The sequence below is a fragment of the Chrysoperla carnea genome, chromosome 1 (genome assembly GCF_905475395.1).
Source record: "Chrysoperla carnea chromosome 1, inChrCarn1.1, whole genome shotgun sequence".
Classification (NCBI taxonomy): Eukaryota; Metazoa; Arthropoda; class Insecta; order Neuroptera; family Chrysopidae; genus Chrysoperla; species Chrysoperla carnea.
Window position 1 is genome coordinate 121,938,972 of NC_058337.1, and position 17,255 is coordinate 121,956,226.

General features: G+C 29.4%; 2 protein-coding genes across 3 annotated transcripts; one reads left to right on the forward strand and one right to left on the reverse strand.

The window, feature by feature from the left end:
- Nucleotides 1–812: 812 nt before the first annotated feature.
- On the reverse strand, nucleotides 813–5,164 carry LOC123301233 (solute carrier family 35 member B1 homolog). Of its 2 annotated transcripts, XR_006535427.1 has the most exons (6): nucleotides 4,707–5,164; nucleotides 2,710–2,940; nucleotides 1,745–1,954; nucleotides 1,500–1,679; nucleotides 1,213–1,438; nucleotides 813–1,149 (listed from the first exon to the last, which is right to left on the reverse strand). XR_006535427.1 is itself a non-coding variant. In XM_044883971.1 (5 exons), the coding sequence occupies exons 1-5, from the start codon at nucleotides 5,052–5,054 to the stop codon at nucleotides 1,292–1,294; spliced, it is 1,116 nt and encodes a 371-aa protein (XP_044739906.1). In that variant the 5' UTR covers nucleotides 5,055–5,164; the 3' UTR covers nucleotides 813–1,291. The 2 variants fall into 2 exon arrangements, 1 of the variants encoding a protein (XP_044739906.1); XM_044883971.1 differs by having other exon boundaries at nucleotides 813–1,438.
- Nucleotides 5,165–8,219: 3,055 nt separating this feature from the next.
- On the forward strand, nucleotides 8,220–15,845 carry LOC123297642 (caspase-8-like). Its single transcript, XM_044879390.1, has 6 exons — nucleotides 8,220–8,323; nucleotides 8,594–8,954; nucleotides 10,167–10,913; nucleotides 12,360–12,494; nucleotides 14,214–14,439; nucleotides 15,454–15,845. Exons 2-6 carry the CDS (start codon nucleotides 8,606–8,608, stop codon nucleotides 15,599–15,601), a joined length of 1,605 nt encoding a protein of 534 aa, XP_044735325.1. The 5' UTR covers nucleotides 8,220–8,323; nucleotides 8,594–8,605; the 3' UTR covers nucleotides 15,602–15,845.
- Nucleotides 15,846–17,255: the final 1,410 nt, after the last annotated feature.

The following is a 17,255-nucleotide window of genomic DNA, read 5'->3' on the forward strand; positions in this document are numbered from 1 at the left end:
CACTAATTACTAATTACAGTAAGACAATTCTAAGCTTTGAATTTTGCGCGCTAAAGATATAATTCGTTGAAACAAACTGTAAGCTATTAGTAGTACATAAGGCTTTTTTCAACCTAGGTGGGGTTACTTGCTGAATATTTTTCTGGCAACCATGTTCTGGCATTTATGAATTGATTATTATGATGATTACTGGTTAGTGGATAATGGTGGACAAGTGATGTATTGATAAGTTTTACTAGAGAATTATAACAAAATGGCAAATAATTCATTTGTTGATATAAATGATCATTTGTTTATCAATAAAGTAAATATTAAATTTGAAAAAGAAATACATACAGAACTAATTATTAAAAATGAATGATATTTTGACCAAAAATGACAAGAATATTTTTAAAATTGCAATTGGGGGCTAACTTAAGGTCATATTTTTAATTGATACTCATTCTTTAAATTGATTGAAGCATCTAATAATCTTCGAGATCTGTTTTTTTGAGTTTGAAGTAATCCATACGATGTTGGCCTGATTACACCTACGCAAATAGCAGTTATTTTCGTTACATTCAGATTGCTTTTAAAATCATTCAATTCAGGTAGTCTACTTTCTAACGTGCGTTATTTTCATCAAGCAATAATGACCTCTATTATTCAAACCAATAATTCATGGCATTATTAAAATGGAAATTAGGGAAAGGAGTTTTTTTTTAATAAAAAACATTTGTTCATAAAAAAAAACTAATTGTTTAATAAATATTGTCAAATGTTCAATTTCTTTGATTCATATATAAATCTAATTATAATTAATTAGAGTGCCGTAATTTTTATTACACGGTGGTCACAAAAATTAAATTCTGAAATTCTCTGATGGTCGGTCATCAAATGAAATTTTTACCCACAATTTTAACTGAATACATTATTATTCACAAATATAGTGAATTAAGAACTGACAAATCGAGGCACGCAGTCTGGTGGTAGAAAAAACAACTATTAATGGGTTACAACTATCGAGTAAATACATGCTGTTTATATTAGCAATAAATTGTTTGTTAATTATCGATAAAGAAAATTAAAAATGGAAGTTGGAATTTTTACAGAAAAAAATATAGTCGAATTGATAACCTCCTCCGTTTTTGTTTGAAGTCGGTTAATAACCTTAAAGAGAGTTAACATAAAATTTGAAATACTTCTTTATTTAAATCAAAGAGTATTTTTTACCTTTGAACCAAACAACGTTTACACTGATCGTTTTCCTTCAAAGTGCATCGCTAGTTATGAGATTAGCGAAGGGATCCAATCATTTTTGAAAACCTGTGTAATTAAAATGATGAAATTCAATTTCAGGTAAAGTTCCCTTGTATCTCTCAAATTTTCCTAACATTTCTAATCGAATTCCATTCTTTAATAATACTCGGTTTTCAGAATTTGCCAAATCTGTGGCCATCTGTAATGTATACAATTATAAATATAAAAAAATTGTGCTAAAATTATTTAGATATATTCACTTTTTTTGGAGGTGACTTCCCAAAAATTGTATCTAAAAATAAACCCGTAAATACTGCTGCTGCTCCAAACCATTGTCGGAAACTTAACGCATTTCCAAAGATGAACACTGATCCAAGTACAGTGAAAAATTTTCGAGTTGTGGTTACTATCGAACATGGAAGTGGTCCATACTCTGAGACCTAAAAAAACAGTAAAGTTATCAGTAAACAAATAACTTTTGTTGATTTTTTAATCAGCTGCTTACCATTAAAAGTATAAATAATTGTCCTAAAGCACCAGCAATGGCTAATGTGCCTAATTGATGTAATACTTCAGGATGTCGAGAGCAAAATGCTGCAAATGAAAATCCTTCACCAGTGAATGTTAAAGCAACTGCTAAAAATGCACACGACCATGCATTCATACTAAGCATCATCTGTTGACCACTTGGAGCAGATTCGGCTCTTATTCTTTCCTGACAGAAAAGAGAAAATCAAAACATTAATAGTTATCTCAATAAAAAAGTCAGGTATCTATAAATTTTTATCTAGAGACAATTGGAAACGAAAGGTGATGATCTTTGAAGATATCAATCAATCCATAGCTCCTGGTTTTTTATGTAAAATAAAATAATTTGTTCAATTCTTTGAACCGCTATATCACGAAAATGGCAGCACTTATGAAAAAAGGTGCAGAGACACATTTTGTAGCAAATTGAATGATCTACAATTTTTGGTGGCAAACTCACCATTTTGCTGAAAAACTCACCGTTTTGCTGAAAAACGCGAAAAACCTATTTTTGCAAACTTCCCCCCTCAATAAAATTTTTTGAACAAGGGGGATTGATGGGGACTTTTCACAATTCATTTATAATAGTATATTGAACATTCATACCAATTTTTAGCTCTATGGGAATTTTTGTAACCTTCAAAGTGTAATTTGACTGGATAATTATTTAAAGTTGGCAGCAGATACTTCATTCTAAACATTGGTATGGGGCAGAGTGAGAGGTACAATGAGACCCCTTACAGGGAGTATGAAAAATGTTCGGATTACTAAACGTACGAACAACTGAGAGTTCGGATTACTGCCACTCTCCAGTAATTGTAAATAACTCATAATATAGTTAATTTTCCAAATCCTTCTTTTTTTTTTTTTTAAATAAATCTATGTAGGATTGTATATCTCGTTAGTATTGAACAGGACCCGAACTTTTAATAAAATACTTACTTGAACAGCACCAGTTAGGCCATCTAAAATTAATGATAACAACAATAAAACTTGTCCAATACCAAAATGTGATTCGGTGTCAGCTTTCTTAGCTTTATCTTTTAACATAAATAGTACTACTCCAGATACAATTAATAAAACAAATAAATATTTCTTTAATGGGTATGATTTGTGTCCAATAAGTACACCCAGTAACATTACAGGAATAGGTTTAGCTGATTTTCCAACGACCTGTAATTCAAAATAATTTTTTACGTTTTGTAGTAAGTAAGCATCATATTAATAAAAATAAAACATAAGAGAGTTATCGTAAATTGGTCTCTAGCACCTACACCAAGGGGGTTGTCTGTGCCCTCCTGGAGAGAACAGTCTGTCACCTGAAGGCGAGACCTCTTCGGATAAGAAATGTTATTTTAAGTATATGAAGCTATAGGATTCTGTGGAGATCAGACGAACCGCAGAAACCTCACAGCTAACCGCCAGGGATTTCTCCCAGGATTGTTGGATTCAAGGTTTCAGATCAAAACATTCTGAACCTGACAAAGTCGTGTTAGTGACACCATTTATAACGCAAGAATGGCTGAATTGTCGGTAAATAACATAGTCTATATTTTATTTTCTAAAAAGTTAGAAACACATGAATGAAAATTACCAGAGTAGATTAGAAATGATTTTGAAAGAATCCAAACAATTAATACCAGTTTCGTCAGGATCAAATTCTTGATTTTTGAGTTATGTACCGTTATGCAGAATGGAATCGTGACTATTTGCTTTACGGAAAAATTAAATGTTCGTAGATGAATTTTTACTACTATAAAGGTACATGCTGACGTTGTGGAAACTGTTTATCGTAAACTTAATGGACATGGAATGTTTTTGACGAAAATTTCTTTTGAATAAACAAAATGTGTTTTAAAATCATTCAAAAACTGAAATTGTTTTTGAAACGGCATTTAACGAAATGTGATAAACAAATTCTTAATCCCGGATAGAGGTAACTATACTTGTAAATTTCTTTAGTTTGCATTTTAAGAAAAAAAGTCATTCTTTATAAGAAGTTTTGCTTATTATGAAAAGTATGTAGGTATATTTAAAACTTCTTAATAATGTACAGGGTAGCCAAAAATTTGGAATCACTATTTTTATTTTTAGTAAACTACCCTTTTTTTAATAAGTTGGCTAAATGTTACTAAGAAAAGTTACCCGCAATTAACAATTATACTCTATACTCTATACAAAATATCAAGAAGATCCGTGTACTTTAATTATAGCATCATTTTTTTATTTGAACAAAAGCTCTAATTATAAAAAAAACGTAAGAAAGAAAATAATAATAAATCAATTAACATGTACTATACGATAATGTATTTTTTTGTGGACTAGTTTAGAAAATTAAACAGAAAATTTATTTTCTTGGATAAACATCCAAGAATGGAGTCAAAGTTGGAAAGATCTGCTTGATATTTTGTATAGAGTCATAATTGTTAATTTCGAGTAACTTTTTTGTTAACATTTTATCAACTTTTAAAAACGAAGGGTAGTTTACCCAAAAAAAAAAAGTGATATCAAATTTTTGGCTACCCTATACATTATTTAGAAATTTTAAATATTCTAACATACTTTTCATAATAAGCAAAACTTCTTATAAAGAATGGCTTTTTTCTTAAAATGCAAAACAAGAAAATTTACAAGTATAGTTATGTCTTGAAATCAACTTTTTTGCGGCGTTGTTATCTCTTATGCTATATTCCACGTTTACAGTTTAATCTTTTGAAAATTTTCCTATGCGGTATTTGAACCTTAAAACTGAATGTTTTGACATTGACAAGGAAAAATTATTTGTAGAGGATCCTTGTAAGGATATTATACGGTATTTGTTAGTCATAAGTATTTTCTCTCCTTTAAAATGTAATCATGTAGTTACAAATTCACTTCCTTGTAGACTTTTTTTTTACTACTGGAAGTGCAATTATTTAAAAATTTATGATTGATTATACCTGCGTTGGATAAGGTACCCATTGAAGTGCCATATTTGAACAAACCATAGCTAATAAATATGTGAACGATGAACTTGCATAATAAGTGTTACGTGTCTTATCCTCTTGTTGTGGCCAGCAGAATAATAGTCCCTTTGCAAACAAATAATTAGCCAAACATTGTACCCCACACAATGCTAACATGTATGTAAATCTTTCAGTCGTTTCAACAGTTTCATTATTACCATTTAATTCAGTAATCGTATATTTTCCTCGTGTTATACGTTCTTGTAATATTCCAAAATAAAAGTAACAATTAAATATACCCGCCGCATACAATATAAATCGACCATTGCTATTTTTAACCATTTTTCTTGAATTATTTCACATAAGATATCATTATAATCATTAATTAACTTAAATTATATTTGTTTTGATTCGTACAAGATGTTTCGAACTTAAAAAAATGTATCTTAGTTTTAAATTGAACCATAGTGTAGCAGTGTTATCATTTGATTGGGACACGTCAATATATCAAAGTGGTTACCAGTGGCTCTAAAACTATTGTAATCACAGATTATAAGATAGGCAACTCTACTGTCCATGAAATTTGCATGAAATGTTGTCCAAAAAGCCCCCTGGAGAAAGGCACTTACAATAAACTATTTATTTATTTTTTTAAATGGCGGGAATTAGGTACTATTCGAAATATATCATTTTTTTAAAAATTTTTTTGTATTTATTTGTCTTCTAATTAAATAATGTGAAGTTTTTTAAATAAAATAACAAATATTAATAAAATAATAATTTATTGCAATATTTGAAATAAAATAGCATATTTATTTTAATATTAACATTATTAATAACAATTAATTATTAGTTTGATGTAAGTTAAATGCAATGTAAAACCATTTTATTTCGTTAATAGTCAAATATAATCACAATTAAACACTACCTAAATGTAATCAACATGATCAACACGTCCTAAGCGCTAAAATAAACTGGCTCAGTACATGCCATAAAAAATAGGAAAATAATATAAACACATCTAAAACGACTAAATTACACTAATTAGTTAATGAACAGGGGCACATTGCAAACGGCCAAATTACTTAAATAATGCCACTATTCAAATAATCCACAAAATTTTAATAAAGACAATCAATTGAGAATACACACAAAGAAATTTAACGAATTTTAATGACATATAAACGAATTTTGAAAGACGTATTGTTTATTTATTTAAAAATATATAAAATATTGTTTCCCCAACAACCATTGAACTGGATAAATTATTATCAAAACTAATAGATGCCCCTACACGAATAAAACGTGTAGAGCCACCTGAAGAAAGGCACCTTCAGGGAACGAAAATAGTAAAAATTTTACAGGGAGTTACAGATCTGTTTTAAATTAAAAACTATAATCTGTGATTGTAATTAAAGGACATATAATTTGTTCCAAACTTTTTGTTTTTAAACGATTTATAATTTCCCATTTCCAAATGGCACAATATTCTGGTTCAATTTTAAATAAAACAATTGAATTGCAGCCTTATTCAATTCAATTAAAATCCATAATTTTTTTAAACAATAAAAACAGTGCACAGAACATGTCATAAAAAAGTAATGGGGAAAATGAAAGGAAGAGGAGGAGGTATGCAGCTATGGCTGGCTTAGTTAGGAGCTATCCCGGTATCAGTGCTGCCAATGAGTGGACTAGGATTTACCCGTTTTCTCAAACGAGATTACCCGATTTTACCCGATAGTTATGATTCTTTACCCGAGTTTTACCCGCCAACTAATAAAATATTTTTTTTTCGCGCGAAATCACAAAAACGTTTGAACTTTAAATTTTAATTTGAAATACTGAAGTATTCATGAGTATACATAAATAATTTAAATTAATAAAGTATGTGGTTTAATTTATTAAAATAAATATTTAAAAAATTAAAGAAATTTTATATTCTAATACATACAATACATTTGGTATTCACTGGCGTTTAAATTTATTCTTGGTTATAGATTAAACAAAAATTAACAAAAATAGCTTTAAGCCAAACAAGTACCAATGTAATACATTTGGCATACACTAGAGTTTAAAATATATTCTTTTCTTAGTTATAAATTAAACTAAAATTACTAGAATTAGCTTTAAGCCATCAAACAATAAATATCAGTCTAATACATTTGGTATTCCCTAGCGTTTAAAATATATTCTTAATTATAAACTAAACAACAATAACTTAAATAAGCTTTAAACCATCAAACAATAAATATAATTATTTTTTAATTACTACTTCAAATATTAGCGTTGATCATTTTATCCGATGGTTCAAAATCGAGAATGCTGTCATTTTTTGACAGTAAATTTTTAGTTGCTATCAAAGATTTAAGTGTTTTAGAACTCAAACAATTACGATGGTCAGTTTTAATGTTTTTCAGATCGCTAAAAATTCTTTCCACTGATACATTTGAAAAAGGTAAAACTAATAACAAATTGACAATACTATAATGTTATCTAAAAATAACTGTTATTAATTTATTATTTGAATTAGTAATGGCAAACAAGAGAATTACCCGATTTTACCCGGGAATTTAAAATACCCGCGGAATTACCCATCAAACATCGAATTACCCGAAAATCGGGTAATTACCCGCACATTGGCAGCACTGCCCGGTATTAACCTTTGTATAAACCTAATAGAAATCCATAGGTATTGGATAGCGACACCTGATACCAGGGCTGCCAGTAGAGCCAACTTATGAACTTATTTTATACCGCTCGGTCACTGAAATTATACAGTATCAAATCTCATTATACAAAGCGACAAAATTGTTAAAAAACAATTCCAGTAGCAAGTGGCGCTGGATTAAAGAGTCACTTTTACGTTTACTTGTAATGCTAACGAATATTACTCAGAGAGCGCCAATTTCGATTAGAATAGTTTTCGAAAGAGCGACAAGCGCATCACGATTAAGAAATGTCCGATTTCTCGTTATTTCAAATAATGGATATTTTAACTCACAAAATTTACTTCACGTTTGAATTTGTATTTTTGTATCCATTTATACGAGGCAATCTGCTATAGAAACTGTATACATAAAATAACCATATTATACACTTTTTGTATCCGACTATACAATCTGGCAGCCCTGAGGCACTGCCCAAGAACATATTGTATTAATTCTCTATAGTCTATACCACGGTTATGGTAAACAAATTTTTGTACGATAAATATTTATCATTGTCATTGACACCCCTAGCTTACCTATTGTGAAGTGTCAGCTACAGCTTGATGATAAACTTTAACATTTTTAAATATGATTAGAAATGTCAACACTTATTTTTAGTAAAAACAATTATTGCATATTCGAGTAATGGTTCCTAAAGAAAGTTTAATTGAATTATTTGCTACAATTTTCTTAATTGTTTTAATTTATCAACTTATACAATATTGGTTTTTACAATCATACTTATACAGAGTTCTTTCATTTGTGTCTTCATGTTTTTTTATTTCAATTACCATATTTATATGTATTCCGAAAGCTTGTTTTAAAATTTTGAAGCCTCATTTTTTCAATATCTTCTTTTCTTGTCTAGAAAATTTAAAACTTTATGGTAGACATATTTTACAAGTAAGTGATATTCGTAGAGGAATTTATTTTTTTTATGTTAAGCTCTGCGAAATTTTTGTTTTTTTATGAAAGTAATAGAAAATGAATTCTCAATAAATGGGGGAATACCAAGATTGGTTTTATGATTAAGTATCTGAATCATAATAAAATATTCTGTGACAAGCTGTGTTAGCTGACTTCACATACTTGAATAGTCAGATATAATCGAATTTCTATAAAATCTATTTTGAGAAATTCGACTTTTTGTGAAAAGTGTTTTTTAATTTTTAGTGTATTTACAACATGATTGGAATAAATAGAAATAATTATCGCAGTGACGCGTCATTTTCGGCACCACCATCTATTCAATCTCCAATAATTCCATTACCCTTAACATTTGAGTCCATTAATCGTTTAGAAGAAGATTTAGATTTCTATGAAATCGTATCGCTTGTATTTTTGCTATATGATAATGCACACACTGCATTAGAGCAGTTATCTATTGCAAAAGTAACTGCAGGAGTAACTGGTAACCAGGTGGGATTAATAAGTGAATGGGTGCGAAGTGTTCAAAATAATAATCCAAAGTGGCAAGAAACATTATTGGAAGCATTAACAAATGTACAATGTTATAAAGTTTTAAGAAAATTAGGTAAATATATATTTTGCGTTTTTATCACTGACTGGCTAATCGAAATCTGTATAAATCAATAATATGAAAACTAAAATGGTTTTTATGTTTTTGTTCGTGTTGTAAAAACACTGAAATTTGAATGAAATGACTTTTTGAAGAAAGTTCCACTGACATAACAATGCGAAATCCGAATAACTGCTTCACATGTTCTCACAGGCTGAATTATGATCGAATTCGATTATCTTATAATTAAAAATAATTATTAATCACGTATACCGGTGTAATTTATCAAAAAGTTTTCAGAGAACTTGTTTATGCCAAATGTGCTCTCCATAATATGTCATATATGAAAATTTTCTGCAGATATTACCATCTAATTCAACTTTTCTTTATTCTTACCTTGTGTAATGTCTGCCTTAAGCAGCTTCTATAAAACTTTATCGCTTAGTTTCAGATTACATAGAATTTTGTATTGTATTATTTTCGATTCTATTCTATTAATTTGAATTGATGAAAAAGTTAAAGTTTTCGATTTTTTCTGTAGGTTTCAAACAATTCCGCGTCGAATATAAAAAACCGAATTTTTGTATCATGTTTATAAGTCACTTAGAATTTGTATATGTCAAGAAATGAGCATGTTAGTCAGCTTCACTTGAGGCTATATATTATTATAAATGACCTTTTTGGCTAGGTTTTTAGTTATTTTCATTATTAGATATCAGCTAAAATAGATGGTAAAAATGTAGTTCATGGCCATACTTGGAGTTACTGCGCGATTAACAGATTACTGCCGTATCCAATCTTACAGGAGGCCCGTAGAAACCGCATGATTTCTCTTACTGCTGTACTGATTTACTCTCGTTTAAGGCTGCAAATAGCGATTTATTTTAAAAATTCCATTTGATATTTTTAGTTGCAGAAGATTTCGAATGGGCATTGTAACCGTGAGCTATTCCGATAATAAGCGTTCAAACGGCAAAGATTTGTACTATTTTGTCACGGTTTATGTATCAGATGTTAAAATATGATTTTTTTTTATTCAAAAAATTTTGTATTTCAAAATTTGCATTCCATTTTTTAATCGTATCAGCAAATTTGAGACTTTTTGGTCATATGACAGCTGAGGAAAACTTTGCCGTTTTGTTTTTTCACTACTGCAAAAAATATGCACGATGCAAAAAATATGTGAAGAACGGAAATGTATTGAATAAGATTTTTTTATTTTCACAGAATTTTCGAAAGTGGAGATGAAAGAACGTTTTTTACCTCTAAATTACGAATGTACGATCAATTTACATCCTGTAAAAAAAGCGTTATATCGTTTATGTGAAGATTTAGACAAGGATGTGATTGATACATTAGTCAAGAATGTTCAATGTGATTTGATGGCACAAAATGAACAACAATCAATTTTTACGATAGACAATCAATATCTCGAAATGCATATATTAAATTGGATGTCGAAACGCTACATAAATATTGCGTATGATAATACAAACGATCTTACAAAATTGATCAATTTAATTGAACAATTAAATTTAGGAAGATTGTTTGGTAAGCGATTAGAAGCGAGTGTAAGTCGTGCAAATCAAATGTATGAAGAATTACTTGCGACTACATTTAGAAAAAAATTAGTGTTGGATAAAAGTAGAAACAATCCGGACAGTATGACGTCTTTATGTTCTTACTATGAAGTAGATGAAACAAAGCGGTACAAAATGGATCCAGAAAAAGCAGGACTAGTGATAATTATTAATCAAAAAAACTTTAAATGTAATAATATTGAAGATAGAACAGGAACAGATTTTGATCGTGATCGATTGAAGAATGTATGGGAAATGTTTGGGTTTAAGGTGGTTGTACACGAAGACCTAGACTTTCTTGATATTCAGAAGAAAATTGAAGAATCCATTGATAAGGACTTTAACATAGAATATTGTTGTCTGGTTGTGATAATTTTATCACATGGTGAAAACGGTAGCTATAATTTTTCTTTATATTTAAGTTATTATTCTTTAAGTTTTGTTCAAGTTTATAAGTAGCGCAATCTCCCATAATTTCATATATTATTTTTCGTATAAATTAACAAACAAGGTAAACCGTTTTAATTCAATTTATTCATTTCAAACATTGTACAGAACATGTCATAAAAAAGGGATGGGGAAAACAAAAAGGAAGAGGGAGGTATGCAGCAATGGCTGCCCTAGTTAGGAAATCCATAGGTAGGATATCTGATATCAAAGATCGAATGCCGCACGAGTATACAGAGTGATTAGGTTAAGGATGTGGAATACAAATGGTACTAAATTGAAATACAAAATTTCTAAACTGTAAATTACATAATTCAAACTAAACGATTTTCTCTGTTGAATAGATACGTGATAAAATAAAATAAAAAACAAAAATTTGTTTTTGAAAATGAAAAAAATATAATTTAAATTTCAATGTAATATTTATTATCAATTCAACTGAGAAGTCAAATATTTAAGGAATAAAAATCCTTTCCAATAAAGTACATATGAAATAAATATACACAAATCTATCTATACATAATACAACTTGAGAAGCAATTTGTAAGTCACCTAATAACAAAAAGTGCTTATCTATAAATTTCAAATGAAAGAAAAATCGTGTCTAAGGGTCAGAACAACACTTCGTCTAAAGAATATGTACAATTATTTAACAAATACTTTGTTACTGCAGTAAAACTCGATCCAACTCTCTCCATTATAGAATTATTCGCTTTACAACTTATAAATTTATTATACAGACAAACTGTATGGTTTCGACGTCCTAAATCGACACATTTGTAACCGAAACAGGGGTACACATAACCACAGCTGTCTTCTAAAACGATTTGTACTAACTTTATTTGTACTGAAAATATTTTTTCTTCAGGAAAAACTTTCCAATTTAGGATTTCCACGTTAAAGTTACGGAAAGTTGGGTGATAAACCAGATATTCGGGGGAAATTAATCAAGTATACCATCGAATTATAATACTGTCCGAAATTGTTCATGTTTTGTGTACTCAGTTTTACCGTTATTAAATATTTAAATAAATACGCGTCATGAAATTTAAAAAGTAAGCTGCTCAGAATTGTCGAATTTACCTGAATATGAAACAAGTAGACAAAAAATATCTTATTTTCACTTAACTCTGGAGAATTTATGCTGATATCGGGAGAGATGACACGATTTCGGAAGTCTCCCGAACAAATATGGAGAGGTGGTAACCCTATTCCCATTTCAAGTGCATGTGCAATGTGAATTATCAAAATTCCCCTATCTTTGAAAATGTTTCTACAACAGTCAGTTTTTTTAGACCAAATACATAGTTGCATAAATATTTAATAGATTGATTCATTTTTACAATTTATTTTTCATTTATTATTCATTTTAAAGAAATCATTTAAATTGCAGGTGCTATTTTGGGTGTGGATGGAGAAAGGGCAGATATTGATGTGATTGTACACAAAATTAAGAAGAAAAAAAAATTATTAGACATACCGAAAATTCTAATGATACAAGCATGCCAAGGCACTATGAGGGAAAGGGGTACGTAATTTCATTTCCTTTCTAATTATAAATAGTCTAAAATTTTACATAATGATAGTTTTTTAAAACAAACACCAATCATCAATTCGAGTATCTCTGATGAATTCAAGCAACTAATACTTTAGCACAATTAGGGTTTATTACTTATCGCAGTCAATTTATCACACTTAGCCACATTTACCAGTACCAAGAGGTGTGACATCCATATTTTCACTTGTACTCACCTGGTGCTTAAGCTTACTCTTATATTTAAGAGCATCTTTTTCGGCATGTTTTATACTGGATCATTTCACCCGAAAAATTTCAGCATGGGCTTGTGGTCTATATCAAACAGCAGAGCAAAATTATTTTTATGACTATAAAAACAATCAAGATAAAACCCATCAAAGATTTTTTTGTATCTCTTTCTAGTAAAATAGACTTTTGCTTGGAGTTTATATAGCAAACATAGCATTTGATTTCTATATAAACTCCAAGCCCTCCCTCTTTCTATTATTTGTCTAATTAGTAGTTTAAATGCTTATATCATCCACATTTCTAGGCTGATTTAAATTTTAATTTCACTTTTTGTCATCCCTTTTACGGTATTTAGGTATTTTGTTAAGAAATGCGAAAACTTTTTTTATAAATATTCCCTATTCTGCGAGATACTGAAAAAACTTTTGCAAAACTCTGTGCGCATCGTCTTCTACATTGCTAATTACTAAGGTATGTTATGAGACTATGCAAAGTTGAATTCATCGCTGTTGTCAACCGAAAAACTGCCAGAACGCGAAACATTTAAATATATCTTCCTAATATGGCTATTGACAGAAAACAAAGACAAATAAAACTATAAAAAAACAAGTGAAAACAAACAATTGACTGAGTTAATTGTTGAAATACCATGCATAGTCAGTGTTGATTTCTTTATCACATTATACATACAAACATGTGACACATACGTAACTAATAAAGTATAGTACATATGTAAATGACTTTATAGGTTTCTGCATTACCGACCCACATTTAGTGTATAGTTTGTACACATATTATAAAATTTCCGCCTAATTGGCGCCCTCACGGGTAAACAGTGATGTTTACGAAAAAATGTTTCAAACAAAAGTTGTTTAATTTTTGATAAGGAACATTTTTTACATTTAAACTTTTGTTCTATCTCTAACGGTTTATAAGATGGGTCCTACGGACCCAAGACCCAATTGACCTATGATGCTCATTTACGAACTTGACCTCACTTTTTACGTCCTGAGTACGCTGTAATAATTTCAGCTCGATATCTTTTTTCGTTTTTGAGTTATCGTGTCCACAGACGGACGGACGGACAACCGGAAATGGACTAATTAGGTGATTCTATGAACACCTATGACAAAATTTTTTTCCTAGCATCATTATTTTTAAGCGTTACAAACTTGGGACTAAACTTAATATACTATGTATATTTCATATATGCATGGTATAATAATACATCAAGTTTTTTTACTGTAGATGAACTGTGCCAATTTTTCAAACATTTCCGGTAAAATTAAACAAAGGCACTCATAAGAGCCCACGTATTTTTGCATAATTTTAATTATATCTCTTAAACGGTACGTTAAAAATTTCTTTTCTCTTAAAGTAGAGAACTACGATTTTTCGAATAAATTTTAAAAAAAGTAGTTAATACTGTTATATTACCTTAAGGAAAATAAATTTATTATTTTTTAAATTATTTTTATGCAGCTATTCCTTTATCAAAGAAAACAGGAAATGAAAAAGAAAATTGTGATGAAGAAGAAAATTTAACTGATGATAGTCCTTCCAGTAAAAAAGAACCAACGGCTATGGTAAATGGAGATTTTTATCAAATTATTGCTACAACTCCTGGTTATTCATCAGTACGTGACAAAACAAAGGGTACATGGTTAATACAAAACTTTTGTGAAGCACTGGAAGAAAATGGATCTAGGTATGTTTAAATCCGTGGTAATTTGATAATGATGTATTCATCTCTGAGGGTTGAAGTTTTTACAATACATATCTTAAGTTGCTTGATGTTATATTGTATATTATGAATTGACTAGTTTGATATCCGCCCGCTTCACTGGGCTTAAAAGTAAAAACCACCAATATACCCTCTACTTCTCTTGATCTCACTTATCCCTCTTCCATAACACTCAAAGGGGATTTTTTTACACAGCTAAAATATATGCACAGTTTTCAATTTTTTAAATGTAATATAGTCATAATTCATTGAGTATATCAGAAAAGATGGGCATGAATTGTTTTACACTTACTATTTTAAATGTTTACAGAAATCTTTAATTTATGGTTCAAAATGACGATCACAGATGGAGCAGTAAAATGTCGGAATAAATTTAATTTTTTTTAAAAATATATCTTCATAAATTATAGCTCATGTGTTATTCTGATGTATGAGCTACGTTGTTGTACAGTTTGTACATTCACTAGTTTTTGCGTGAAAGCGTAACAAACAAACAATCATATATCTTATAAACTGATATCTTGAACTAGAATAATAAGTGTATACCGTAGGTATGGAGGGTAGAGGTAAGGAGGACCATCTCAGTGTATCAAAAGTTTCCACCGAAAAACATTAAATAAGGATGGCGTTGTTGTAGCAAAGGTATAAATTTTAAAAGAAGTGTTCAAATAAAAGTAGGATAGAAAGGTTTAAATTTTTTATATAATCTTTTTAACTTTAAACCCTATTTAAGATGGTCTTCTTTAAAAACTCCACCCTCCATAGCCATAGCACTGCAAGTCTTGGAGAGTCCGCGCCTTTCGTCTTTTACTAATAACATTAAGGGACGTAAATATGTAAGTACTTTTGGCCCTGATTTACAATACCGTATGTGTAAAGTACATTCCCTGTAATTTATTGTTTTTCTTCCCACTTAATCTGCACAGAAGTAAAAACCTGCTACAAAAGACTAATAATAACTATCTATAAACATTTTAGAGATCATTTTGAAGATATAATTTTAACAACAAAAAGTAAAATCAGAGAAAAAAGATGGAGTGGCACTGGAATGGTACCAGTAGTTGGTCCAAATACCCTTAGTAAATATTTATATTTCATTCCTGTACACATGATACAACGTCAGTAAATTTCTGTGCAATTTTGTGTTTTTATTAAACGATGTTGAGTATTGGTCGAAAATAAACATTTATGTCGTTGAAATACGTAGTGGTTAGAAAAATAGTGAAAAATTTAACATACTATGGAAGACGTCATTAAAATGTGAAGGAAAAAATCTATTATTTTGGTCATGGTCATTTTAAGGATCTAAGAAGAAATGAATATTAATTTTTGTATATAAAAGGATAATTGTGCCTTGAAGTTAAAGTGAAGCGTAGAAATTATGCTTTATTATTATTTTTTAAATAAATTAATAAAATAAAGTTTTTATTGTATTTTGATATTGCTTAATGTATAAATAATATTTTAATAAAATAGTTAAAAAAGTGAACTAATATTAAGGTATTTAATGAATGAGAGTGTTGACATCTGTGATTAAATTAAATGAAGTTATCAGAAATTATAGTCGGTAATCATCAATTTTGGTGATGACAAAATATGGTGTTATCGTTAGTCAAAAATAAATTATGAAATTTGAAAAAAGTTAAAATCTATGTAAAAATATACTTAAATATTCTGATTTCGAGTCATAATAGCACATTTTTCTTTTAAAATATTAAAATTAAAAATCGTAATTTTTAAACTTGTATCACGTGACCTAAAACGCGGGCAAGCCCTGCTGTGATGTAATATCGGTATGAGCCATAGACCTTAGCTAGTTCAGTTTAGACAGCTGGGTATAATATATCCATAGATAATAAGTACTTATATTTATTATAATCAGATGTCTATTAATATATCTGTCAAACTTATTTGTGTTATTTCGTATAATAATACCGATATTACGTCTTCAAATTGGATGCCCGCGTTTTTGACAGTTTAAAAAAGGTTTAAAATTTAATTTAAGTTTTTGGCACGAAAGCGTGTGTATTTTTCCGAAATAAATTTTTGGTGTATTTTTATAAGCAAAATCAACATTTTGAGGTACTTTTTCAAAAATAGTGGAATACCCTTTCGAATTTATTTTTATAACGCTTGGTGAAAAAAGTCAAGTGATAAAAATTTACCCGCGAGAGAACAACTTAGGACAAAACATTTGTCCATTTTCTCCAAAACTATAAAAGATAGAGAGTTGAAAATTTGCACGTAGCTTCAAATAGTGGTCTTATGAAACATTCTAGAAGATCGAGTGAAAAAAGAACCCATCTTGAAAATAAAAGTTTACATGTAAAAATTAGATATTATAAAAAAATAAACAACTTTTGTTTGAAATATTTCTTAATCAAACATCACATACCACATCACAGACACCAAAGTTTTTTCTTAAGTTGCGTCCGTCCTCACGGGTAATGCAGTGATGTTTACGAAAAAATGATTCAAACAAAAGTTGTTAATTTTTTTATAAGGGCTATGGTACAGTAAATCTGGCATTTTGACTGGAAAAAATTACAATAGTGGATCTGAGGTTATAGATCGTTAGGGGGGCATGTAAATAACTTAAAAAAAAATTAAGAGAATTTTTCGTTCCGCTGTTTTTGAGAAAATCCAAAAAAAATGGGGAAAAAAATTTGGAATGCGTTTTTCTCGGAATCTATTGATTTAAGGGAAAAGTTTTTCAAATAAAAAATGTAGAAGACACTGTCAGCTACATTTTATGTCATTAGAGCAACGTCATACGAGTT